The 27,045-nt window shown below is 43.8% G+C and overlaps 2 protein-coding genes across 9 annotated transcripts in view; one reads left to right on the forward strand and one right to left on the reverse strand.

Annotated features, from left to right (window-relative positions):
- KIF24 (kinesin family member 24) overlaps window positions 1–12,437 on the reverse strand; it is an 88,780-nt gene extending 76,343 nt beyond the window's left edge. For 2 of the 7 annotated variants that reach the window (XM_047699603.1, XM_047699602.1), the window contains exons 1-2: window positions 12,232–12,382; window positions 5,770–5,930 (exon numbers count right to left, since the gene is read on the reverse strand). The gene's annotated coding sequence lies outside the window, so the exon portion shown is untranslated. Of the gene's footprint in view, window positions 1–5,769; window positions 5,931–12,231 lie in introns of all 7 variants that reach the window. The other 5 variants (XM_047699605.1, XM_047699606.1, XM_047699608.1 and 2 more) reach the window with 5 other exon arrangements.
- Window positions 12,438–12,576: 139 nt separating this feature from the next.
- On the forward strand, window positions 12,577–25,077 carry NUDT2 (nudix hydrolase 2). Of its 2 annotated transcripts, none has more exons than XM_047701012.1 (3): window positions 12,577–12,726; window positions 22,221–22,361; window positions 24,483–25,077. In XM_047701012.1, the coding sequence occupies exons 2-3, from the start codon at window positions 22,235–22,237 to the stop codon at window positions 24,797–24,799; spliced, it is 444 nt and encodes a 147-aa protein (XP_047556968.1). In that variant the 5' UTR covers window positions 12,577–12,726; window positions 22,221–22,234; the 3' UTR covers window positions 24,800–25,077. The 2 variants fall into 2 exon arrangements, with proteins under 2 accessions (XP_047556968.1, XP_047556969.1); XM_047701013.1 differs by having other exon boundaries at window positions 12,597–12,726; window positions 22,217–22,361.
- Window positions 25,078–27,045: the final 1,968 nt, after the last annotated feature.

Raw genomic sequence — 27,045 nt, forward strand, 5'->3', positions numbered from 1 at the left:
AAAATCTCAAGAGCTTTACTTGAATAAATTAGAAAGGTATAATAAACCTGTTCTAAGTGGGTGTGGTGGCTATAGTTTTTAAAAAATAATTCAAGGGGCACCTGGGTGGCTCAGTGGTTTAAGCCTCTGCCTTCAGCTTAGGTCATGATCCCAGGGTCCTGGGATCAAGCCGCACATAGGGCTCTCTGCTCAGCAGGGCACTTGCTTCCCTCTCTCTCTGCCTGCCTCTCTGCCTACTTGTGATTTCTGTCGTCAAATAAACAAATAAAATCTTTTAAAAAATAAATAAAAATAGGGGTGCCTGGGTGGCTCAGTGGGTTAAGCCGCTGCCTTCGGCTCAGGTCATGATCTCAGGGTCCTGGGATCGAGTCCCGCATCGGGCTCTCTGCTCAGCAGGGAGCCTGCTTCCTCCTCTCTCTCTGCCTGCCTCTCTGCCTGCTTGTGATCTCTCTCTGTCAAATAAATAAATATAAATAAATAAATAAATAAATAAATAAATAAAAAGTAATCCAAGGGGACACCTGGGTGGCTCAGTTGTTAAGCATCTGCCTTCGGCTCAGGTCATGATCCCAGGGTCCTGGGATCAAGTCCTGCAACAGGCTCTCCCTGCTCCACGGGAAGCCTGCTTCTCCCTCTCCCACTCCCCCTGCTTCTCCCTCTCCCACTCCCCCTGCTTGTGTTCCCTCTCTCACTGTGTCTCTGTGCATCATATAAATAAGTAAAATCTTAAAAACAAATTAATTTTTTTTAAAGATTTTATTTATTTATTTGTCAGAGAGAGAGAGAGAGCGCGAGCACAGGCAGACAGAGTGGCAGGCAGAGGGAGAAGTAGGCTCCCCACAGAACAAGGAGCCCGATGTGGGACTCGATCCCACGACGCTGGGATCATGACCTGAGCCGAAGGCAGCTGCTTAACCAACTGAGCCACCCAGGCGTCCCAAAACAAATTAATTTAAAAAAAAAGTCATTCAGGGGGTGCCTGGTTGACTCAGTCAGTAGAGCATGTGACTTGATCTTCGGGTTGTAAGCTCAAGCCCCACAGAGGGTGTAGATATTACTTAAAAAAAAAAAAAAAAAGAGTAGGGTCATCAGTGTGGCTCAATTGGTTAAGTGTCTGCCTTTGGCTCAGGTTATAATCTTGGGGTCCTGAGATGGAGCACCATCTCAGGGTCTCTATTCAGGAGGGAGTCTACTTTTCCCTCTCTCTCTCCCCTAGCCCCGCTCCTGCTCTCTCTCAAATAAATAAAATCTTGAAAAGAACAAAAATAAAAATTAAAAAAAAGTAATTCAGTATTAGCCTAATAACAGATAAACCAAAATCATTTTATTAAGATGCTTAGGAACCCTATCCTTATTTATTTTTTAAAAATTCTATTTATTTGACAGAGAGAGTGAGAGAACACAAACTGAGGAAGCAGCAGAGGGTGAGGGAGAAACAAGCTCCCACTGAGCAGGGAGCCCGATGAGGGACTCCATTCCAGGACCCCAGGATCATGACCTGAGCTGAAGGCAGACGCTTAACCAACGGAGTCACCTAAGCACCCCTCCTTACATATTTTACATAAAATAAATCTGTTTAGAAGAGGAAAAGAAAGCCTGACTCACTTGTACATGGACTTCAGAGTATCAAATAATCTTTGTTATTTTGATAATTGTTGATTAAATAATTCCTCTTTAAAGGTTATTTATTTCTATTATAAATACAGTGAAGAGGAAAGCAAAATGTGGCTTTGGGTAGCTTTTATAGGATCTGAAAACATGCGTGTGTTCAAAAAATTTTTGAAAGAAAAAAACTCAAATTGATTACAGAAGAAATTCACATTCCCAAATTTAAAAAAAAAATCCTCTCCATTCAACAATAAAATTTCAAATTATTCACTTTTTTAAAACATTTTATTTATTTATTTGAGAGAGAGTGCCACAGTGAGAGAGAGCACAAGGGCGGGGGAGGGAGCCACACACAGAGCTCCATCCCACCACCCTGAGATTATGACTTGGGCCAAAGGTAAACACTTAACTGACTGAGCCACCCAGGGGCCCTAAAATTTCAAATTATATATGCTAAGCAACTCCTGAAACAACTAAGAGCTCACAAATGCCAGAATTATCCAGATCATTTGTGAGGAAATTAAAAAAAAAAACACAGCCATACAGTAAACAGAACTTAAATGTAACTAATCCTATATAGAACATGACAAATAAAGTTCTTTAAATGGCCATTGAAGTGGGGCGCCTGGGTGGCTCAGTGGGTTAAAGCCTCTGCCTTCGGCTCAGGTCATGATCCCAGGGTCCTGCGATCGAGCCCCTCATCGGGCTCTCTGCTCAGCAGGGAGCCTGTTTCCTCCTCTCTCTCTGCCTGCCTCTCTGCCTACTTGTGATTTGTCAAATAAATAAATAAAATATTTTTTTTTAAATGGCCATTGAAGTTTGGGGGGCCTGGGTGGGTCAATCAGTTGAACATCTGCCTTCAGCTCAGGTCATGTTCCCAGGATCCTGGGATTGAGTCCCACATCAGGCTCCCTGCTTCTCCCTCTGTGTTCGTTCTCTCTCTCTCTCTCTCTCTCTCTCTCTCTCTCTCATGTTCTCTCTCAAGTAAATAAAAATCTTTCAATGACCATTAAATTTTAAGTAAATATTTCTGCATGGAAAAGCTTTTAAAAAGTCTTATTTAGCAAGTTACATTTATGAAATGTGAAAGGATAATATCTACTTCTAAATATGATTTATTCTATTAGAGAAGAAGTTCTTTAATGAAATGGCAGAGAACACACAGTTCTTGAGAAAAAGAAAATAGAGGGGCAGTGAAGCAGGTTATCTCCACCAAGGGAAAAGAACTGTGCAAGAAAAAAACAGAATAAATTAGAGAGGGGAGAGCTATGGAAAACTTTCAGAATCAAGAATCATGGGGCTAAATCAGTAATACTAAAAAACTTTGGCATTATCTTATGAAGTTGAGCCTTCCTATATCATAGAACCAAGCAACTCAACTCCTAGGTATATACTTCACAAAACGTTTGCACATGGTTCAGGAGGCATATAAAAATATGTTCATAGCTACACTCTTCACAAGCGCCAAAAGCTGAAAATAACCTGAATATTATTGGGTGGAGAATAAATAAATCTGGCTATATACATGTAAAGGAATGTTATATAATAGTGATAAAAGAATAAACTACAGCTACACTCAGTAACTTACCAAATCTCTGAAACATCATGAGAAAAACAAATCCTAGAAAACTATGTTGTGGGCGCCTGGGTGGCTCAGTGGGTTAAGCCACTGCCTTCGGCTCGGGCCATGATCTCAGGGTCCTGGGATCGAGTCCCGCATCGGGCTCTCTGCTCAGCAGGGAGCCTGCTTCCCTCTCTCTCTCTCTCTGCCTGCCTCTCCATCTACTTGTGATCTCTCTCTGTCAAATAAATAAATAAAATCTTAAAAAAAAAAAAGAAAACTATGTTGTTATTTATAAGGTTCAAAAGCAAGCAAATCCAACATATTATTTAGGCATCTAAGCACAAAATGTAGAATAGTGGTTACCTCTGAGGGGAGAGCAGGGAAATGTGCAATAGGAGGAGAACATAGGGAGATCATGCGTTGGGTCTTGGATATTTATTCATTTTGTATTATGCCTTATAACCTACATATATGTTTCACATTTATTGTTTGGTATGCACCACACTGTATTTCTAGAAGATTAAAAAAGAAAAGAAAAGGAATTCTACAGCTAGTCAGGTCAATAGAAGTCATCCAGTCAACAGCTGACCTAATCTAGAATATTTAGCCCATGAAGGATTCCTTCATACTTTGCAGTTTAGCTTACAGAGTGTTTAAATTCTTTTTTTAGAATTAGTTGCACTATTTAAAAATCAAGAGCAATTAAAGATAATCCAGTTTCTACTTTTCTCGAAGATTAAAAGATAGTTACATTGGGCCTACAATAAGATAAGTCAACAGATGAAAACTGAGTTGTGTCTGTTTTCTTTAGAAGAGCATATACTACCTTATATATCATGGTCTCTCTGCTCCGGGTTTCTTTATGCCAACCAACCAACTTTATTAATTTACATTAATTGGTTAGCCCTGTGGGCATCTGAGTTTGAGAGCCAGGATGTAGTCAAACACTTTCATTTTATGTGGTAACTAAAGCTCTGAATGATTAAGTGACTTGCGCAAGGTCATATAACTTTTATAGGCTAAACCTCTTATTTTCCACTCTCTATATATTCAATTATGTATGTTTTAAATGAATATGCTGTTCTTGAAAGTAAGGAACTACGTAGGAAGGTCAGCAGGCATTAGAATATATTGTACTCTAATTATTATCATAGGAGTATGGAAATAAAAGGACGAAAATAGCTTTTTATTTTTAAAGTAGGCTCCACGCCCAGCATGGAGCCCAAGATGGGATTTGAACTCAGGACCCTGAGATCACGACCTGAGCTGAGCTCAAGAGTTAGGCGTCCATGGGGCGCTTGCGTGGCTCAATTGTTGGGTGTCTGTCTTCGGCTTGGGTCGTGATCCCAGGGTCCTGGGATTAAGCCCTGCATTGGAATCCCTGCTTGGTGGGAAGCCTGCTTCTCCCTCTCCCACTCCCCCTGTTTGTGTTCCCTCTCTTGCTGTCTCTCTCTCTGTCAAATAAATAAAATCTTAAAAAAAAAAAAAAAGAGTTAGATGTCCAACTGACTAAGCTACCCCAGTGCCCCAACTAAAATAGCTTGATTGCCAAGAAATATTTCTTCACCTGAGTTCCCCTAAATTGTGACAATGACACTTTTAAAAATATAAAACAACTTTACTGAGATCTAATTCACAAAGCATACAATATACCCACTTAAAGTGAATTCAGTGGCTTTTAATGTGTATTCGCATCATAAACTTTCAACCCATTCAGCTGTAGGACACACCAACAATGATCACTTTTTAGGGGATTATTAACAAAGTCATTAGGGTCCACTGTACCATTAGAAATGTATATAATACAAACCTAACATTCCCAATCAATTTTCATTAAAATGTTTCTGTACCCCATGTTAGGCATAAAGTCCCTAATAATAACATAAGCAATTCAGTATTATCATTGGAAGATTAAAAGGTGAATGATATAGCATACTTTTCTCCCAACAAGGGAGTTAGTTATTTCGAACTCTAGGGATTATTCTATATATAGATCAGTGATCTCAACAGAAGACAAGTGATACTAAACAACTGCTCAAAACAACAGCTGCAAAGGAATGAGACTATATGACACTTAATGGAATTCTTAGGGCTAGATGTGGACTTTGCGATACCAATCATGTGAGTTATACCCAAAAGCAGTTTTTGAGATTTTTTTTTCAGTGGAAGAAGAAAAGTTTCAAGTTTATGATTAAGTAGCTAATAGTTTGAAATTACTGCAATTTCTTTCCAAAGTCCCACTATGAGCTTATTAAGTTTCTAAGTTTGGTAAAAAGCATGGAAGCAATCACCTAAAAATAAACTTAACAAAACCAAACTCAGTTATCTGAAAACAGTACAAGTATTACTCTCTCTAAATACAGAGGTTTAATTTTTTAAGAATTTCCAGGAATAGGTGGTAACCAATGTTGGATTTAAATTCAGTGCTTTAATTTTAAAATCCTGGTCTAATCCAATTATAAATTGTCAGATTTTTGCTATTTTGCAGTTATAAAATACTTTCAACAAAATACATCTTCATGTGTTTCACTGGAAGAATAACTATTATAATCATTTTTTTTTTAAGATTTATTTTTAGGGGTGTTTGGGTAGCTCACTCAGTTAAATGGCTGACTCGTTTCTTGCTCTGGTCATGACTTTGGAGCCCCGTGTGTGGCTCCACACTCAGCGGGAAATCTGAGGATTCTCTCTCCCTCTCCCTTTGCCCCTCTCCTGAGCTCAGGCATGTGCATGTGCTCTTTCTAATGAATAAATAGATCTTAGGGGAAAGAAAGATTTTATTTTTAAGTAATCTCTACACTGAATATAGGGCTCAAACTTACAACCCCAAGATGGAGAATCACATGCTCCACTGACAGACTGCCAGAGTCCCCTATTATAATCCGTTTTTATAAATTACTAAAATGACATAGATTCTTTTAGTAAAAATTACATCCTTTTGGGAACTGTGGCCACAATGGTACCAGGAATTATTACACCGCAATCAAAAAATGAAATCTTGTCATTTGCAACGAGGTAGATGGAACTAGAGAATATTATGCTAAGTGAAATAAGCCAATCAGAAAAGGAAAATTATCATATAATCTCACTGATATGCAGAATTTAAGAAACAAGGCAGAAGATCATAGGGGAAGAGAGGAAAAAATCAAACAAGATGAAACCAGAGAGGGAGACAAACTGTAAGAGACTCAATCTTAGGAAACAAACTGAGGGTTGGTGGAGGGGAGAGGTGTGGTTGAGTGATGGACATTGGGGAGGGTATGTGTTGTGGTGAGTGCTGGGTGTTGTGTAAGATTGATGAATCACAGATCTGTACTCCTGAAACAAATAACATGAAAAAAAAATCATGTAGAGTCCAACTAAAAATTCTCTTAGTCTCAGGGTCGTGAGTTTAAGCCCCAACTTGGGTGTAGAGACTACTTAAAAAATAAATTTTTAAAAATTAAGAAAAAAAATGATGCTGAAAAAGCAATGAAAAATTCAAAGAATAATTCCATTCACCGGGATCTAAATTATTAAAATATGTAATTAATTGTGCTACCTAATTAATCTTCCAAGAGTTGTGATACAAGGCAATTATCACCTCCCTTTTTAAAAATGAAGAAACCAGGGCACCTGGGTGGCTCAGTGGGTTAAAGCCTCTGCCTTCGGCTCAGGTCGTGATCCCAGCGTCCTGGGATCGAACCCCGCATCGGGCTCTCTGCTCAGTTGGGAGCCTGCTTCCTCCTCTCTCTCTCTCTGCCTGCCTCTCTGCCTAATTGTGATCTGTCAAATAAATAAAAATCTTTATTAAAAAAATAAATAAAAATGAAGAAACCAGGGCATAGATAATAAAAAATAGCTATATGAGGGGCACCTGGCTGGCTCAGTTAGTTAAGCATCTGCCTTGGGCTCAGGTCATGATCTCAGGGTACTGGGATGGATCCCAGAGTCTGGCTCCCTGCTCAGCAGGGAGTCTGCTTCTCCCTCTGCTCATACCCCCCCTACCACTTGTGTTCTCTCTCTCTCTCAAATAAATAAAATCCTAAAAAAGAACAAAACAAAAACCAACTATATGAATTTGGTACGTTGGCTATGCAATTCTATGCCAATCAAATCTCAACACAGGTAGGTAACTAACTTAAAAGACTGCTCCTCAGAGTGTCTGGGTGGCACAGTCAGTTAAATGGCTGCCTCCTGCTCAGGACATGATCCCAGAGAGCTGGGATGGAGCCTTGGTGTTGAGCTCTTGGCTCAGCGGGGAGCCTGTTTCTCCCTGTCCCTCTGCTTGTAGGTGTGCGCTCTCTCTGTTAAACAAATAAATACTCAAAAAAAAAAAAAAAAAAAAAAAGACTGTTCCTCACTGCTGGTGAAACCTCACCTAGAATCTTTCTGGCTTTAATATTGTACAATATTATTAGTTGGATGATCCTAGAATTCCAGTGTAACTTTAGTTCACCTCACAATAAAGTCGACAATCTTATAGGTGTACTGCAGCAAAACACACGCTGGGATCATTATCAAAATGTTTCCATGATTAAGCATCTAAACTGCTCATCAGTAACCAAACTCATGACCTCTCCACAAAACTGCCCCTCCACCTTTTTGCCTTGATAGTGGCATGGGCGTGGGTAAATGACAATTATCATCCACCAATGACTCAGAGCTAAAGTGAGAAGCATCCTAGATTACTTTCCTCTGCTTTAATCCCAAAATTAATCAACAGGTTCAGTCTATTTAAAAACAAATACTTGTTAAATGTCCTCTCTTGATCCACGTTCCAACCACCACAGCTTTGGTGGTTCAGTCCCAGTACCTTTCATCTACATAATTACATGTCTCTTTTAACTGCTCTGCCTGCCTCCAGTTTTGCCCTCTCCAAACCAACTTCTACACTACAGCAGACCAGTGTTTAGAAAGAACAGTTATGACCATGACCCTTCTCTATCTAAAACCCTTCATTGTCATTCTGTCACCTATCTAAAGGGGGAAGTTCAAGCTCCTTAGCACACTCACAAAGTTTCCTATGGTCCGGCCCCTCCTCTTTCCAGTTTAGTCAACTTCCTAGACTGTTTTCTCTGTGGGTTTATTCACGTTGTGCTTTTAAATGGTCTCCTCCCATCTCATCAAACCTCATTTTACCTGCCTACTTCTTACCCAATGATTAAAGCATAAATGAGGTCTTTTCTGATCTCCTTGTATGTGGCTGGAAGTCCTTTATATGTTCATATCATATCTTTTGCATGTCTCTATCACTGCAGTTACATTCTGTAATAATTATCTATGAGGATGTCTATTTCCTCGACTAGAATATAAGATTTCCTTCTGGTAAAGGAATGTGTCTTATTCACCTTTTTTATCCCGTTTCTAAAACAGTGTCTGGAAATAAGTAACATTCAATAATTATTTAATGAATAAATGAATAAATATCCCTACACTATTTTTAAAACTATACAAAAGCATTTAATACCATTTATAGCTATAGGTGGTAGAAACTTTTCTATCAGGTTAATTTGATTGCTCAGGAAAATTCTATCAGAGTTGGTGCCCTGACTCACTGCTCCTTTGGCAATAAAATGAAACAAGATTGTATTCCTCAAATGAATTGCTATGGACACAGCTATGGTCACAGCTCCAACAAGAACCTTCCATCTAGTCACTCAAGAAATCATTTTTGAGGGACGCCTGGGTGGTTCAGTTGGTTAAGCATCTGCCTTATGGTCGAAGACTAAGTTTCCCAATACAAATGGTACCTATTATTAGTTTATGCCTATTGAAGAGTCTTCTTGTTTAACAGGATATGAACATCAAAATCCTTAAGACAATAACTAGGGAAGTATACAATGAACACAATACTTATACTCAACACTCAAGGTATGAGAAAAACTCTATTACTCATTTAACAAAAAATTCATTGAGGATTTACTCTGCCCAAATTATGAACAGGTTTGCTAAGGCAGTACAAGAAAGTGGATTAATTGATCAGTTAATTTGTAAGGGACTGAGAAGAGATCAACATCTTACTTTACAAACAATGAAATGGCAACCCAAAGAAACTGCTGTTTCTCCTGAACCGGAAGATGAGAGGATCATGCCCTAGTTTGCCCCACAGACACTGTATTAAGACATATAACAGCTAAGACTTAAATGAATAACATAAACCAAAAGCTTTTAATGAAATGCTATGTAGGCAGTACACTGATATACTATGCTAAGAAAAATGTAGTATTTATATAAAGCCCTGATATAGTGCTTTGCACAGGGTAAATGCTCAATAAATGGCAGCTATCAGTTTCAGCTGTACAGTCCTTGGAAGGCTGAACATGTGATGTTCACCTGACATCAATAACTAATTGCTTGAAGAAATGAACATTTTTCCAAAGAAGACATATAGATGGCCAACAGACACATGAAAAGATCCTTAACATCAATAATATCAGGGAAATGCAAATCAAAACCACAAAAAGATATCACCTTACATCTGTTAAAATGGTTAAGTTAAAAAAACACAAGAAACAGCAAGTGTTGGTGAAGGGAGAAAAAGGAGTCTGGTGCACTGTTGGAAGGAATGCAAACTGGTGCATATGAATACAAAAACACTAATTTGAAAATAGGGACACCTGGGTGGCACAGTCCGTTAAGCAACAGACTCTTAATTTCTGCTCAGGTCATGATCTCAGGGTTGTGAGATTGAGCCCCACACTGCGCTCTGCACTGGGTGTGGAGACTGCCTAAGATTTTCTTTCTCAGAAGGCCTGGATGGTGTCCGCCTTCGGCTCAGGTCATGATCCAGGGTCCTTGCTCAGTGGGATGCCTGCTTCTCCCTCTGCCTCCTGTCCCCCCGTGCATGCTCTCTCTCGTGCACATGCGTTCTCTCTGACAAATACAATCTTTTTTTTTCTTAAGGCTCCCCGCTGAGCAGAGAGCCAGATGTGGGTCTTGATCCCAGGACCCTGAGAACATGACCTGAGCTGAAGGCAGAGGCTTAACCCTCTGAGCCATCCAGTGCCCCTAACAAATACAATCTTTGGGGGGAGGGGAGTTTCTTTCTCCCTCCTCCACTGCTCCTCCCCCTCTCCTCTTTGCACATGCACTCTCTCAAAAGAAAAAATATATATATATATGCATCCCTATGTTTATTGCAGCATTATTTATTGCAGCATTACTTGCAGCCCAAGTATTCATTCATAGATGAACATGTAAATAAGATGAAGACATATACAATGGAATATTATGAAGCCATAAAAAAAATGAAATCTTGCCATTTTGCAACAGCATGGATGGATCTAGAGGGTAAAAAGCTAAGTGAAAGAAGTCAGATGGGGGCGCCTGGGTGGCTCAGTCGATAGATTTGCCTTTGGCTCAGGTTGTGATCCCAGGGTCCTGAGATCGAGCCCCCAGTTGGGCTCCCTGCTCGACGGGAAGCCTGCTTCTCCCTCTCCCACTCCCCGCGCTTGTGTTCCCTCTCTCACTTTGTCAAATAAATAAATAAAATCTTTTAAAAAAGAAAGAAAGAAAGAAAGAAGTCAGAGAAAGACAAATACTGTCTCACTTCACCCATATGTGGAACTTAAGAAACAAAAGGACAAAGAAAAGAGACAAACCAAAAAACAGACTCTTAAATACAGAAAATAAACTGATAGTTACCAGAGGGGAGGTGGGTGGGTGGAATGGGTGAACAGGTGAAGGGGATTAAGAGAACACTTATGAGCACTGAGTAATGTAGAGAATTGTTCAACCAGTATATTGTACATCTGAAACTAATAATACTGTATATTAACTATACTGGAATTTTAAAAAATATCCAGTTGCTTGACTAAGTTGATAGAGCCACAGGAATTCTAATCTAATTCAACACTTTGTGTTGGAAAAAGTGATGTCTAAAAGGGCTAAATGACTTGCAAAGCCAGCCACAGTAAGTGAATAGAGACAGAGCCAAAGACAAACCCTGAATCCCCAATCCAATTTCTATTACATGTCACAGATCTACAGTTTAGCTATATGGTTGTGGTCAAACTTTTATAAGAAGATAATAATAACATAGCTGCTATACCTGACTTTTCCAATCCTTTTGTTAAAAACATCACTGAGCTACGAATTTCACATGAGAATCATCAACAATCCAGACTGGCCATATATAGTCTCATGAGTTGACAAAACGACAGCCTTGGCAATGCACTTCTATCACGGACAGCTGACCAACAGATAGCTACCAGAGCAGCTGCTACATGCACCTGAAGCACAGAGACTACAAGGAGAATACAAAGGAGAAAATGCTTCAAAACCGTTTTGTGACAATAGCTGTGGGTCACTGAGAAACTGAGATACTCCTGGCATTCAGCAACAACAGAATGGTTTGTTTTAAGCAAAGATTCATTAAGGAGTTTAATAAAAGCACTGGGATATTAAGACTAAAAGCCACAATGCCAGAAGAGTTGTAGCAAGCATTCCAAAAAGATTTTCCTTTTCACAAACAGTGGAAAGGCCCACGGTGGACTTTCTGGCCCTTCCGAATATGAGATTAGGGTGCCCTCCCTCTCTTCCCATAAAAATAACAACAACGACAACAAACCCTCTAAATGGAAGGAAAAACAGGGCAGTGCACAGAGAGAAATCCAATCTATTTCTGGTGAATTAAATTCAACTCAACAAAAATTTCCTGAAAACTCTACTGTGTGTAAGACACTGGGAATGAAAGACGTCGCTCTGCCTCAAAGACCTCTAAATGATAAGGGAGGAACAAGGAGAATGGGGCTCACGGAAGTACACAAATAACCCAAGGCCGAAGAGAAGTGCCCTAAAAAAGGTTCCACTCAGGGCCATCGGTTCAAAGACAAGATTTCGAGACTCAGAAAGGCTTCGTGGGAGAAGTAGCACTCGAGAGAATCACTGAAGAAAAGGCAGAGATAAGGAGATAAAGGGTAGGAAAGCAGGCGAGCATTCGAACAACCAGGCGAGGCCAAACCCCAGTTTCCTTGCAACCGCCGCCTCCTCTCGCGCTCGGCAGGTGTCCAGAGTGCCCTCTCCCGCGGGGCAGAGGCCTACCCCACTCCTCCCCGGTTCTCCCCACCATTTCTCACCTCAGTGGCTTCCCAGGTCCCCCTCGGTCAACCCTGTCTGAAGACAGAAGACAATGCCGACAGGAGAGCCCCAAGTTGGCGGGCGTGCTGTCAACTCACCAGCTTTTGAGGTGCCGGCCCGGCCGCATCCCCATGGTAACGCCACCAAGCGCGGGTTCGAACGCCCGCGCCGGCGCCCGCGCGCCGGCAGCCCCGCCTCATCCACCAATGGGCACCGGGGAAACTCGTTGTCGTGTGAGTCCTTCTTCTCCAGAAGACCAATCAGGGATCCGAGGAAGCAGTGGGCGTAACTCTCAAACTGCGTCTCTCAACCTATCGAACCGCTTGAGTGAAGATCTCGCGAGTTCTAAGTGAAAGCATGGCATCTTTGAGGCGGGTGGAGGGGCCTTCTGCCCTATCCTGTTGGTCGCTATAAGCGCAACCGAACCTTCGGATTGGTCGTCGTACTTCCCCCCTTTCTGTTCAAGGCCTGCCTCCTGCGGCCCTAGGCTTTGGGTGAGTAGTCTTAGAGAGGGCTCACTGGGTGTTCTTCTCCACGGAGGAACTGAGCGTTGGAGCGATGGGAATCGCTGCACCGTCAAGGGTGGACGCATCAGGCTGTCACTGAGGCGTGGGCAGGCCAGGCCCAGGCCGCTCGCAGGACCTTAGTTTTCCTCTGTGCACAGGGAAAGGGGAGGGTTCTGTGGCTCTGAGCTTGCTGGCCCGCTTGCTGATGGTGATGGGGTGGGACATCGGAATTCCAGAGTTCCGAGTTTAGCGACCGGCGGCCCCAGTTTCACTTTGTTGTTACCCTTTATATCCTGTCTGCTTTCCAGAAGAGAATTTGTATGTTGTTGTTTTTTTTTAAGATTTTATTTATTTGACAGACAGAGATCACAAGTAGAGAGAGAGGAGGAAGCAGGCTCCCTGCTGAGCAGAGAGCCCCATGCGGGGCTCGAACCCAGGACCCTCGGATCATGACCTGAGCCAAAGGCAGAGGCTTTAACCCACTGAGCCACCCAGGCACCCCGAGATTTTGTATGTTCTAATGGCTTCATCTATTGAACTGATAATATCTTGGCAATTATAGCAGTAGTTAAAAAAAAAAAATCACACAAGAGCCCCACCACCTAAAACAAAACTTACTTTTCCTTTGCTATGGCCTGGTTTGGCACCTATGTATTTGTTATTGTATCTCTGAAAGAAAGGAGAGAGGGAGAGAGAGAAAATAAACAGAATGCAATCAAATAGCCAAATGTAAAACGCTAATACAGAGTCGAGGTTAAGAGCAATAATGTTGGAAGTCAGGCAGAGCTGCTTTCCTTTTTCCTCTTCTGCAAAATCGTGGTAAACACTCAGAAGGTTGTGAAAATTAAGTGAAATAATGAAAGTAAAGCACGTGGCACAATGCCTCAAAAAATGGTACCTATTACCTTCATAATAGAAACAAATATACTAGCTCTCAAGGCCAGTAGACTTAACTGCAAGTACCCAATTTAGCTCAAAACTTGTCAGAGAAATAATAAAGGCAAACCATTTTTCAAAAGAGTGGAATTTCTTCCTAGTACTTATATTGGAAGAAATTTATCTTGTAGTATTTTATGCATAAGGAATATAATGGTGTGGTGAGCAGTTTTGCTGGAAATATGAAAAACCATTTCTTGATTCAACTATCAATAGAAAGTAAGAGCATGCCAGAAGCTTCCTGATGACCTTTGATGATAACAGGGGTGAAAGTGACTCATATATGCTTCGTACTTCTGATATGTCAGATCCTATGTATGTGTTTTTATTTTAAACTCTACAACAATCATGTAAAGTAGAAGTTACCCTCATTTTACAGATGAGGAAAATGAGCCTTAGAGAAGTATTTTGCTTAAAGTAATATAACTGTTGAATTGGGGAGCTGGGTCTTTCTCACTGCAAAGCTAGCCATGCTTTTCCATGTTTTTAACTCTCTGAAGGAGGATAAAATCCTTTGAATACCAGATGCACAGGCAGACTACCCAAGTGGAGGGAGGTGACTTGCAGAGGTTTTTACGGTGGGAGCAAAATCTCTCTCCAGTGGTTAATTTTCACCTTTGGAAATGAAGAGATGGAATGAGATGATCCCTGAGCATAATTCCATCCTTTCATTTACCTTGTGGGTAGTCAACAGCACTTCAAATTCATCTTTTCCCAAACAAATCATTAGCTTACTTTCTACTCCCTGTTCCACCAACTTCTCTAGTCACCCAAACCAAACAACCTCTCTCTCTCTCTCTCTCTTTCTCTCTCTCCCTCCCCCTCCCCCGCCCCTCTTCCTTGGACAATGAAACATTAGATACTGTTGGTTTTGAGATATCTCTCAAATTCATCCCTTCCTCTCCTTTCTCCGGGTCTCTGCCTTAATTTAACTCTGTATTATTTGTCATCTGGACTGTTGTCAATAAGCTTGTTAGTTGGTCTTCCTGCCTACAATCTTCTAATCTATTCTCCACCTTCCTTTCTGCCCAAATGTCTTTTTTTTTTAAGATTTTATTTTTATTATTTATTTGACACAGAGAGAGACACACACTGAAAGAGGGAACAGAAGCAGAGGGAGTGGGAGAGGGAGAAGCAGGCCTCCCGCCAAGCAGGGAGCCTGATGTGGGGCTCGATGCGGAGCTTGATCCCAGGACCCGGGGATCATGACCTGAGCTGAAGGCAAATGCTTAACGACTGAGCCACCCAGGCACCCTGCCAGAATGTCTTTGTAAAATGTCAGTCTGACCATATTGCCAGCCCTGCCTAAAACCAGTCAAAAGCTACTCCTCATTGCCAAAGAGTATAAACTAAACTGTTATCATTGGAATGTCATTTTGTTCTTAAGGGTCTTTGCCCACACTCCTCCCTTTGCTTGGAATGCCCCTTGCCTGCACCTTTATTCTGCCTGGTGAATTCCTAGCCATCCATCAGAATCCTTATGGGGTGCCCCTTTGACCCAAAGATAGTCACTTTTTTTTGCTTCCTTTCCATCTTACACATACCCCTATGGAGCTCAAAATAAACTGGCAAATTGTCTAAGTCCCTTCCGCTTTCATGAGGCTGTGAACTCTTAGAAAGCTGGGGCTTTATAATAGCTTCATATCCACTCTTCAATCCTGTCACACTGCTTGTCAAGTGGGACACACTCAACAGATGTTAGATGAGTAAGTAAATCCCTTCAGGCTCTAATATTAGAATTCCCCATGTTTGCTTTCTAGAATTGTACAGCAGGTGGCACTAATAGGCCACTTAACAGATCCCCTTTATGAGGAACGATTTCTGTTCCAACCTTGTCTGACTTTGGCCTCATCCTAGAAGCCAATATTTATGCCATTACAGGTGAAATCTCCTGTTTCTGCCCTCCTGTATCAGCCAAATAGTAAAGATAGCAAGATGACTCAGCAGGTTGGTTTCTATGAGAAAAGAGTGGCAGATGTCCAGGAAAATGTCCAATTGAGAAGGCATTTTCTTTGTTTCAATTTATTCACAGTAGTTGGGAGCTTTTTCCTTTTCTTTTTTCTTTTTCTCTTTTTGTTGTTTTTATAAGGAGCTTTATTCACAGATGGGCACCTCATTTCTGTTCAATCCTTTGCAAGGGAGGGAGTTGGAGAATCAGAAAAGACCATTATGATGTGGGAAGAGAGGGAAAACCGAGCAGTCAGAGCCGCTTATCTGTAGGCAGGCAAAGTTGGCCTTCCTCCTCACTGTGGAGTGGCCTGGGCAACTTTCCTGGATACCTGCACGCTAAATTAGTTGCTTGTGTGCTTGTCCAAGGCTGGCATTTAAAGGTATTCCCGGGGCACCTGGGTGGCTCAGTGGGTTAAGCCTCTGCCTTCGGCTCAGTTCATGATCCTAGGGTCCTGGGATCGAGCCCCGCATCAGGCTCTCTGCTCGGCGGGGGGCCTGCTCCCCTCCTCTCTCTCTGCCTGCCTCTCTGCCTACTTGTGATTTCTGTCTGTCTGTCAAATAAATAAATAAATAAATAAATATAAATATATATAATATAATATAATAATATAATATATATAATATATATAATATAATATATATATATATCTTTTAAAAAATAAAAAAATAAAGGTATTCCCAACACTTGGTTCTTGGGAACCCCCAGGCTACCTGATATGGTTTTGCACATGTGATAGAGGTTCCTTCTTCCCAGAGAAAAAGCAGAGAATGCATAGAGACTCTTATCAGATAGGCAAAGTTTCGGGGCCTCGGGCTATACTTTACCTCTCCAGGGTCAACTCTGGACACCAGGACCTTCATCTACACACCCTCCCTCCTTCCTCCGCCCCAACTAAAACTGGTCCTGTGGAAAGGATTCCAGCCAGGTACCTTAAAAATCCTCAATGCGAATATAGATCAAAGACTGGGAATTTTAGAACTGGAAATAATTTTATAAATTATTTTTGTGTCCTCTCTCCGGACCATTTGTGCCCTAAGGTCTGCTTTTTCACCTTAAGCAGAACTGAGGAAGGGGGAAAAAGACACACTTTGGAGTTAGGCTTACTTGGATTCCAATCTTGCCATTCACAGGCCGGCTATGCACTTGGGCTAGTATTTTAACCTTTTTGAGTCCTAGTTTCCTCATCCAAAATTGGAGACGATCCTGCTTATGATGAAGATTTGTCTTGAGCAGTTAAAATACACACATGAAGAACCTGGCACAGTGTAGCTGGCCCAGTGGGAATGCTTCATTGATAACATGGTGGCATGAAACCATTTCTGCAAAAGGGATTTTAGATTATAAGGAACACACTGAGGGGATTTGGGGAGGTCTTTCTGTATCTAAAGGTATATTTGTGAGGGCTTTGGGGGCTGAGCTATGCTTGCAGTTGCACACTGATTAATTTGATGAAAACACTGGAACACAACATATCAGTACAGCCATTTATCTGTGAATTATTTTTTGGCACCTAGGTTCTGAATCTCCTAAGCTGTAAGGGAAATGTATATTTAGAGAAAGGCAAGAGCACTTTTCCTTAGCTTCTGGAACCTTCTGATGACATTGAGGGGTTTTTTGTTCAGGTTTTTTTTTTTTTTAACCACCTAAGGCACTTTGCCACTTTTCTGAAGTGTGAATTGCCTGCTGTCAGCCTGGAGTTCTCATCTCTGCAATCCTGGCTGCAAGCACATTTGCATATTGGATGCTGTGTTCTTTAACCCCCTGAGGTTTGAATCCACTTGGAGCATGCGTGATGTGTGTCTGTGTGTGTGTATGTCTGTGTGTTTCTCTATAAGCTGGCTCCTTTCAAACCCCAGGACAGTTTTACTAGTTGGTCTCCAGAAAAACAGAAAACCTACAACAATAGCTCCATTGACTTTTATGTAAATGGCACTCTTCAGGAAAACACTGGGCTGTTTCCCAAAATCCCAGAACATACCCTGAGCATTTGTTTGAGTGGGATGTGGGGAGAGTGTTCTGTTGAGTCCATGAACATCTGTTGCAAGCTGCTGTGCTAGGTCCCAAGGAGACAGAATGCGTAGTCTGGCTCTTCCCTGCCAAAGGTACAGACTGAGACTTACCAGACTAGGTATTGTGCTTGTGCTGGCTTTGTACTGTGTCCACTTGGCTAAGCTGGAACTGTGTTTCCCAGGATTCCCTTCCTATATGGTTCCAAGTTAGGGTCAACCTCAGGAAAATTGTGTGCAAGATTTGGAAAGCTGAAGTGAATTAGGAGCCAGCACACTGTGAAGGACAGAACAGGATACCAAGCATGTGCAATGCCTCCCTTTGGATGCTGATGTGCTGGTTCACCTTATTGGTGCCAGATAAAGCACCCAGGCCTGCATCTCTTCAACTCCTGCTGAATCTCCTCCTGCAGATAATCCGGGTGATGGGCCAGATGAACATTTAGCTGTATGGCAAAGGGCTCCAGCTCCTTGAAGTTACCCACGTTAATGAGCTAGGAGATGGTGAAAGGAAGTCACAGGTTTTGGTTTGTCCTCAGGAGTTCTACTTGTCCTCATAGGATCTGGTTTGTCTTCACAAGTTCCAGTTTCCTTGCTCTCCACTTTGCATCCAGCCTCCCTTCCCCCTTGCTGGCCTTGCTGAAATATAGAGACTTCAGCCTCAACACCAGATGCAGAGGTGACAGAGTTGCATGGATTTCTCCATCAACTTCCATAATTGTACAAATCTAATCCCTACACTAACTCTTTGATTTTCTCATAGTGTTCTACTTCTCCGATCAAAACTTGCAGAAGTTTATTCAAGCCATGTTAAAGGCCCAGAAGATGGAATGATTAGAAGCTAGAAAGCTTCACAAAAGAGCTTTCTTCTGTGCTACTTTTGAAAGCATGAGTAGGAAGTAATGTGTATGGGGGAAGGGGAGAGATTCTAAAGAACAGCTGGCTCAAGCCAAAGGGTAGATGGGAGTTTTGCCTTTCAGAGAACAGCTGTCCTCTCCATGGGTCCTCAGCATAGATAGAAAGTGGACATCTGATCCTAGCTCTTGATTCTAGCTCTTCTGGTTCCATTGAGATGACTATTGGTTCGTTTGGTTCTTAGATGTGGTTATCCCTATGCATTGGTATCTACTGAGATACATTTTTGCTAGATATGCCCTTGTCACTACCCTAAGGTTCTCCCCCCATGGGAAAATATTGGCCTGTTCCCCTCTTTCCAGTGGTTCCACATGGCCACCCCTCAGGCCTTTTTTTCTTGGCCCCTCATCCAGGTACTTTTGTTTCCCCATGGTGTATGGGTGATGGCAATGGTGTACAGCTCTGGGGCTTCCTGTCCCAGGCAGGGCACTACCCTCTAGTCTTAGATCCCTAAGCTTATCTAGGGATTCCAGCATTCATTCCATGAGACTCTACACAAAGCAGGAACAAGGTGCCCTTCATCTGGAACTTGCTAATACTTAATGAGCATTTTGATAGGAGGGCAGGGGATCAGGTGCCTGTTTTTACCTGAACCAGAACCAGTAATTTGAAATCTCTGTCTGCGAGTTCTGTGGTGACAGGGTGTTGCTTTCTGGTTTCCAGAATGGGAAAAGTTCTTGGCATAAATAGGGAGACCAGGAAACTAGAATATAATGTTTAAAAAAGCCTGCTACTAGGGTACCTGGGTTGCTCAGTCAGTTAAGTTTCTGCCTTCCACTTAGGTCATGATCTCAGGATCCTAGGATTGAGCCCCAGGTGTGGCTCCCTGCTCAGTGGGGAGTCTGCTTCCTCTCCCCTCCCCTCCCTGCTCATGCTTGCGCGCGTGCTCACTCTCACTCTCACTCTCTCTCTCTCTCTCTAATAAATAAATAAATAAATACATTTTTAAAAAGGCCTGTTACCAATTTACATGTGAATTTTTAAACAGGATGTGTTATACATTTTATGCTGAACCAGACTTTTTTCACTTGTCTGAAAGTATATCTGAAAATCTTTTAAAAGCAGCACATTTGGCTCTACCTTATTTTTTAAAAAGATTTTATTTATTTGAGAGAGAGATAGTGAGAGAGCAGGAGGGAGGAACAGAGAGAGAGAAGTAGGCTCCCAGATGCTGAGCAGGGATTTCCCAGACGTGGGGCTCTATCCCCAGACCCTGGACCATGACCTGAGCAGAAGGCAGGCGCTCAACCAACGGAGCCACCCAGGGGCCCCCAGGCTCATATTGATTGAGTAACAGCAAGGGAGCCATGGAGACAATCACCTCCAGCTCCAGCCGTGCATCAGCTCTGCTATCTGTCCACCAGTGCCTTCTTTGGCCTTGGAATCTTGCAGATGAGGCCCAACTGATTTGAATCTTTTCCTGCCTGGCCCATTGTCCTAGGCTTTTGCTACATTTGAGACACCTGATTTTCTTTTCCTGCCATCCCACCTCGGGGCCTTTGCCCATACTGTCCCCTCCACCTGGGACACACTTTCTCCCTCCTTCCCATTGCCAACTTATCTTTTACTCCTCCTTACATCTCTGCTCAAACATCTCTTATTCTAGGAAGGCTTCCTTGATCCCTCAGACAAGGTCAGGTTACCAATCACACATTTTTCCTTTGTAGCACATTCCTTATTGGCGATTATTTTCTAATCTGCTTAATTATTTTATTAAAATCTGCCTCTTCCAGGGCACCTGGGTGGTGCAGTTGGTTAAGTGTCCAACTCTTGGTTTCAGCTTAGGTCATGATCTCAGGGTTGTGGGATCAAGCCCCAGGATGAGATCTGAGCTCAGCATGGAATCTGCTTAAGATTCTTTCCCCCTTCCTACCCCCTGCCAGCTCATGTGCGCGTGCTCTCTTTCTCTCTCTCTCAAATAAATAAATCTTTAAAAAAAATCTGCCTCTCCCATTAGAATACAAACTGCTTAAGAGCAAAGGTCTAGCACAGTACTTATTACATAGTCAGTACTCAATAAATATTTGTTGACTGAACCAATGACATTTTCTTTAGCAAGGCTTACATAAGAGATCTTCCATATTCTTTGTTACCTTGATGACATGCCCCCTTCAGATGATGCATTGTTTTTTCACTGCTGCAGATATTCCCGCTCTTCTCCCTTTCTGTCTTTTGGTAGTGGTGGTGTTCTTTTCTGAAATGGAAAGAAAAATAACTGAAATGGAAAGAAGTAACCACTTCTCACTGGGTGGGAAAGAGTCACCTGGGTGGCTCAGTCGGTTAAGCATCTGCCTTCAGCTCAGGTCATGATCTCAGGGTCCTGGGATCGAGTCCCATATCGGGCTCCCTGCTCACAGGGAGCTTGCTTCTCCCTCTCCCTCTGCTCGTGCTCTCTCGCTATCTCTCTCTCAAATAAATAAAATCTTAAAAAAAAAAAAAAGGTAACTAAAATGAAGAAGACTAAAAATTTTCAGTCTTTACTGAATTGCTGATTGTAAAATTAATAAATGTTCTCTGTGAACTTCCAAACAATACAGAGGTATAGGGACTAGCAAATGAAAGTCTTGCCATAATCTCATCCTCCAGAAAATACTATTAATGATGTGTATCCTTCCAGACATTTTCCTATGCCTATTGAAACCTACTGGGTGCTTATTAGATGCCAGGCACTGTTCAAAGGCTTTACAAAACTTAACTTTACAAAAGTTAAGTCATGTGATCCTCACAGCAACCCTTTGAGGTAGAACTGTTACTATCCTGTCTCACAGCAGAGGAAACAGACTTAGGAGCTAATCACACAGTGAGTAAGTGGCAAAGTCAGAACTTAACCCTAGGTTGTAGAGTCACACTCTTGACCACTATGCTAGTGTGCTTCTCACTGGTGGGAAAGAGACTGACTACTGTGTGTGCCTTTTTGTACTTTGAATTTTGTACCATGTGAATGTATAACATTCTAAAACATGGATAAAAGACTAAAAATAAATAACAAAATGTTTTTAGTATACAATATACAACATCAATAACAAAAATGTTTTTAGTACACCAAGCTCCCTTTCCTAAGTGACCCCTCAGACCATCAGAAACCCCATCGTTGGAGTCTCTGTCCCTCAGACTCAGGCTGGAGGCTGAGGGAAATGGGACCATGGGTTTGAGGATGACGTTCTTCATCTCACCCATTCCCAGCATCTCTCCAGGTTCAGTGGGTTTGCCTCTGAGGACCTCTGTTCTCCTAAGACACACTCGCCAGCCCTGAGGGGTAGAGGGCAGGGTCCTACCATCACTCACAAACCAGTCCCTGATTCCTGGTTTCCACACACTGGTTCTTGGAATGCTGCCTTCTTCTGTAGTTGATGAGGTCACCATTAGCTGATCTGTGCTACTCCCCAGCACCAGAGGCTGCCTCCAGGATGGATCCTCCTGGTTTTTGTTTTTGTTTTGTTTTTAAAGATTTTATTTATAGGACTGAGAGAGATCACAAGTAGGCAGAGAGGCAGGCAGAGAGAGGGGGGGAAGCAGGCTCCCTGCTAGGTGGGGAGCCTGATACGGGGCTCGATCCCAGGGCCCTGAGATCACAACCCGAGCCAAAGGCAGAGGCTCAACTCACTGAGCCACCCAGGTGCCCCGATCCTCCTGTTTTGTGTAACTTCCTAATGTTTCCCATCTTCTTCAGTAAGTCCTCAGATAGACCATGGCCCTGAGAGCGTGTGGCTTGATCATCTTCCGAAGATGCCTCATTTCTACGGTGGACAAACCCAAAATTGAGTTTCTACTGCTGCAGGCATCAGACGGCATTCATCACTGGACTCCTCCCAAAGGTGCAAGGCAGAAGGGTTGGCTCTCAAGAAAGTGCCAAGCATTGCTTGGAAAGCTACCCTATCCAGGCCCCCCATGAAGCTTACATCCCAGTGACTGTGCAGTAGGAGGGGGTAGGGTGGGCAGGAGCTTTTGATCCTTTCTGACATACAGAAAGGACCTGACATGCCAGGTCGGAGCTGGAAATACAACTCTGAATCCCCGGGCAGAAGCAGCACGTGTGTATGTGTGTGTGTGTTTCACTGGAGTGCCAGCCTTGGTGGTAAATGGCTGGGTAAGAGAAAAGGCCTTGACCTTGGGGTCAAGTCATTACTGGATTACAGGTCAGGAGCCCTGAATGAGCAACCCATTGAGAAGGGAGCAGGGACTTTAAAGGGGAGTGCTGTGGGGGGTGAACAAGGATCCAGCATTGGAGGAAAATAAGGAAAGGGGAACAGGAAATAGACTTTGCACATTTGCGTTTCACTAAGGAGAAATCAGGTGAAAGAGAGGGACAGAAGTGTCACAAATACTATGAATAGGAATGTTCACACTTGTCTCCTGATCGCCAAAGTCATAATGTATAGTACCTCTCACTGAAAGATTTCAAAGGACCTCTCTAGATTTTGTCCTGCTTGGGCCTGGAAAGAGGTTATCAAGTTCACACTGCTGGGTAGAATGGAGCACAGATGCTTTTGGGAAGGGCATGTTCACAGATTCCCCACATTTCTGAGGGCAGATGGGGCATCAGGATCAGTGTCACCTCTCACCACCAACACCCCTTTCTCCCCGCCCCCCATGCAGTACCTCCCTGGCTTTGTGTACACCACTACATGAAGTGCTGTACAGAGAAAATTCCCCAGAAGCCAGGAACTAAGATAGGTTTTTAAGTCCTGACTCCTAGTTGCTTTCTGTGGGAGCTTTACAGCAGCCCCTCTGGCTCAGGGCACTGCTATGAGAACCCTGAGAAGGAGGAGAGCTAGGATATAGGCCTGTCCCTGAACCAAGAAGGGAAGAGCTAACAATTCCTGCTCCCCAGGAGCTCCTGAACCAGGAGGCCCCCAGCAACTCACTGGAACCATCTGTTGACAGAGGCTGCCAGACCCCTCCCTGTCCTTCTTGGCCCCTTCAGGCAGGCTGAGAATTTGTGGGGAGGGCCTAGAGGCAAAACTACGGGCTGCTTCCAGTCTGCAGAGCTTCAGGCTCTCCTAGAACACTTTCCTGGCAGCTGTCTCCTTGGGTTTGGGTCTTGCCAACAAATTTTCTTAGAACTGGCTCTCAGCTTGTGTCCTTAGTCTGAGTTCCCATCAGGAATTTCCCTGTGAAACTGGAATCTGGCCTTGCTCAGTTAAAAAGATGAAAACAATTTGGAAAAGCCTGGATAGCTACTTGGAAACAGCTGCCGGTGCCGCAGTGCAGGGCTTGGAGCCTGTCTGTTGGCCCTGGGACTTCGGGGACCAACTAAGACAGTGTTAAGTCCTCACTGCAGATTGTAGGCAAAGTGCTCCCTCTTCAGCCAACTCCTGTCTTCCAAGAAGGGACTGCTCCTCCTTCAGAAAACCAATTTAAGGGCGCCTGGGTGGCTCAGTGGGTTAAGCCACTGCCTTCAGCTCAGGTCATGATCTCAGGGTCCTGGGATCGAGTCCCGCATAGGGCTCTCTGCTCAGCAGGGAGCCTGCTTCCCTCTCTCTCTCTCTCTGCCTGCCTCTCTGTCTACTTGTGATCTCTCTCTGTCAAATAAACAAATAAAATCTTAAAAAAAGAAAACCAATTTAAGGTCTCCAGGGGAAAGGTCTCCCTGAGAACATGGGATGAGGAGAGCTCCAAAGGATAAGAAAGTGAAGGTCTGAGGGAGGCCATCTCTCTCACCACTGAAGAGCCGTCTTCTAGAGCAGACTTGCCAAACACATGGTCTGTTTAACCCTCTGCAGAGAAGATGGGGTGCAGAGGAGGAATTGTCCAGACACTACCCACTCTGTGCCCCACTCCGAGGCATGTTAGGATATCGCCCATCTCTAGGCCCCCTTTAGCCTAGCAACATCTAGAAAAGTCACCAAAGACCCCATCTTTAAATCATCAGACCTGAAAATTCCACCTTTGCTGAAGATTATCTCTTGCTCCTTTTCCTCTTGTTTCCTAACCAGGCCATGTGGAACCAGGAGAGAATGACTTGGAAACAGCCTTGCGGGAGACTCAGGAGGAAGCGGGCATAGCGGCAGACCAGCTGACAATCATTGAGGGCTTCAGAAGGGAGCTCAGATATGTGGCCTGGGAGAAGCCGAAAACAGTCATCTATTGGCTGGCTGAGGTGAAGGACTACAATGTGGAGATCCGACTCTCCCGAGAGCACCAAGCCTACCGCTGGTTGGGGCTGGACGAGGCCTGCCAGTTGGCTCAGTTCAAGGAGATGAAGGCAGCTCTCCAAGAAGGACACCGGTTTCTCTGCTCCACAGCATCCTGAGCTGACCAGAGCGGAGTCATTTACCTCAGGAGGATCCTCGAGGGCCTCCCGAGATGAATACTGTCAGCTCCAGGGAAGGTTGTATGGGTCTTGGGCTAATGTAGCAAAGAACAGATCGCTGAGTAAAATCAGCTGAGAACTCTCAGAGAAGAGCAAACAAAAGCTTCAGCTGGGTGCAAAGAAGGCAAATGAGCAGTTTAAAAAAAGAAAAAAGTCTAGGCGCTGTAATGTGTTCTTGTATTTTATAAATAAACTAGGCAGCTTATCTGTCCCTCTCACCTGTTGTCTTTATTTCTTGGACTCTTGCCCGTGGTGGGGAGAAAGTATGAAATGGAGCTCTGACCTTAGCCAGCGGGAATCCTGTGTCCACACTGCCCCAGAGAAGCTAAGGGAGAAGTCGGGGAGGAGCGAGCAGACACTGCCAGGGTGGCTCTCCTGCCTGTGGAACTCCAAGTACTCTGACCCCAGACCACCAGTGTCCCTGTGACTTTGTGGCCTGTAGTTGGACAGGATATACAAACAAGTGGGGCCAGATTGCAGGAGCTGAGCGTGTTCTACTCTGATGCATCCTCTCTCCAGCACCAGGCACGTATGTTGTGGGTGCTTAGTAGGCACTTCCTAAAACAGAGACCCAAGGAATTTGCAACATATCCCAGGTCACAAGAGGGAGACAGGAACAGATGACTCTGGACCACCAGGCCCATGACACATGGACCCCAAATTCTCAGCCCAGTCCTATCTCCCAGGGTCATCATGGACCTGGTCAGCATGACTGAGGTCACCGGCAAGAGGTATGCCCAGGCCTGAGGGACTCTGCTAGGCTACCCAGCAGCCCTGTCACTCCACCTGGGCACTCCTGGCCTGCAGCTGCCTTTTGCACCCCTAGCAAGCTCTCATCACCGACATTTCTCTCTTCCTACCTACTCCCTTTCTCCAATTCCACTGTAAGACCCGGAGGCACAAGAGTTGGGTCTCAGCCCTGTTTTCCCTTGCTACTAAGGCTCAAGGAATGCAGGGCAGGTGTGAGACCCTCCAGCTCTTCCAGGAGCTGTTAGCAGAGGGATTCATGTGGATTTTATTAGAGGGTTGTTGCCCAGTGAAGTGCAGAATGTTGGATGTGAAAGGGCATTGGCAAAGGTCAACTTGGATTACCAAGGTCGAGAACAGCCACTCCTGAAGGAAGGAGGGAGAAGTCACCCAAGTCTTTAGCAGGCTTCCAGATGTTTTCAGTCACTGGTTCTCCGTGCAGACAGGGCAAAAATACTAGTGAACAGGATCTTGGAGCACCGCCAAGGACCTGAATGGTTTTGTTCCTCACCCCTCTGAACAGTGCTCTCTGAAGGAGGCCTGCTGCAGGAAGTTTTTGGAGCTTAATGTTCTCTTTCCAGGCCAGCAGGGACCACATCCCACTGATTTAATAAATGCCGGCTGGGCAGTGGTGCCAAACCACAGGATAGCTGCCTCCTAACAAGGGCTGGCCAGCCCTGTGCTCTCAGCATGGGGGGCTATTGAAGCTTAAGATGCTAAAACCTTATACGTCAGAGTTGGAAGGGACCTGGAAAACGACCTAATTTTGCTGCTCATTTTTTATAGCTGGGGAAATTGAGGCTTAAAAAGGTAGAGGGCAGGGCGCATGGGTGGCTCAGTTGGTTATGCATCTGCCTTCGGCTTGGTCATGATCCCAGGGTCCTGAGGTCAAGCCCCATATCAGGCTCCCCACTCAGAGAGGAGCCTGCTTCTCCCTCTCCCTTTGCCTGCTGCTCCCCCTATTTGTGCTCTCGGTGTCGAATAAATAAAACCTTAAAAAAAAAAATAGGGGCACCTGGGTGGCTCAGTCATTAAGCGTCTGCCTTCGGCTCAGGTCATGATCCAAGGGTCCTGGGATCCAGCCCTCATCACACTCCCTGCTCAACAGGGAGTCAGCTTCTCCCTCTCCTACCCTCTACCACCTCCCCCATGCTTGTGTTCCCTCTCTTGCTGTCTCTCTCTCTGTGTCAAATAAATAAAGTCTTTAAAAATAAAAAAATAATAAAATAAAATAAAACACAGTTACCTTGGTTGAGGGAAGCCCCATAAATTACATTTGTCTCGTCTCTGCAGGAAGGACTCCCAACCAGGTGGGACCAGGGCCTATTGCAGGAGGTGGGTGAGGCAGGAAAGTGGAACTGAACCGGACGTGCCAGCTGACTGGGCTCTGGCAGCACAGCCACCTTGCTTCTGGCCGGCTCACCCAGAGATGCGGGACT

The sequence above is a fragment of the Lutra lutra genome, chromosome 13, assembly GCF_902655055.1.
Source record: "Lutra lutra chromosome 13, mLutLut1.2, whole genome shotgun sequence".
In the NCBI taxonomy this organism is placed as follows: Eukaryota; Metazoa; Chordata; class Mammalia; order Carnivora; family Mustelidae; genus Lutra; species Lutra lutra.

Coding starts and splice junctions, on each gene's coding strand:
- NUDT2 (XM_047701012.1), top strand. CDS start 22,235: ATGGCCCTGAGAGCGTGTGGCTTGATCATCTTCCGAAGATGCCTCATT. Junction 22,362..24,482: donor TCACTGGACTCCTCCCAAAG/GTGCAAGGCAGA, acceptor TTTCCTAACCAG/GCCATGTGGAACCAGGAGAG.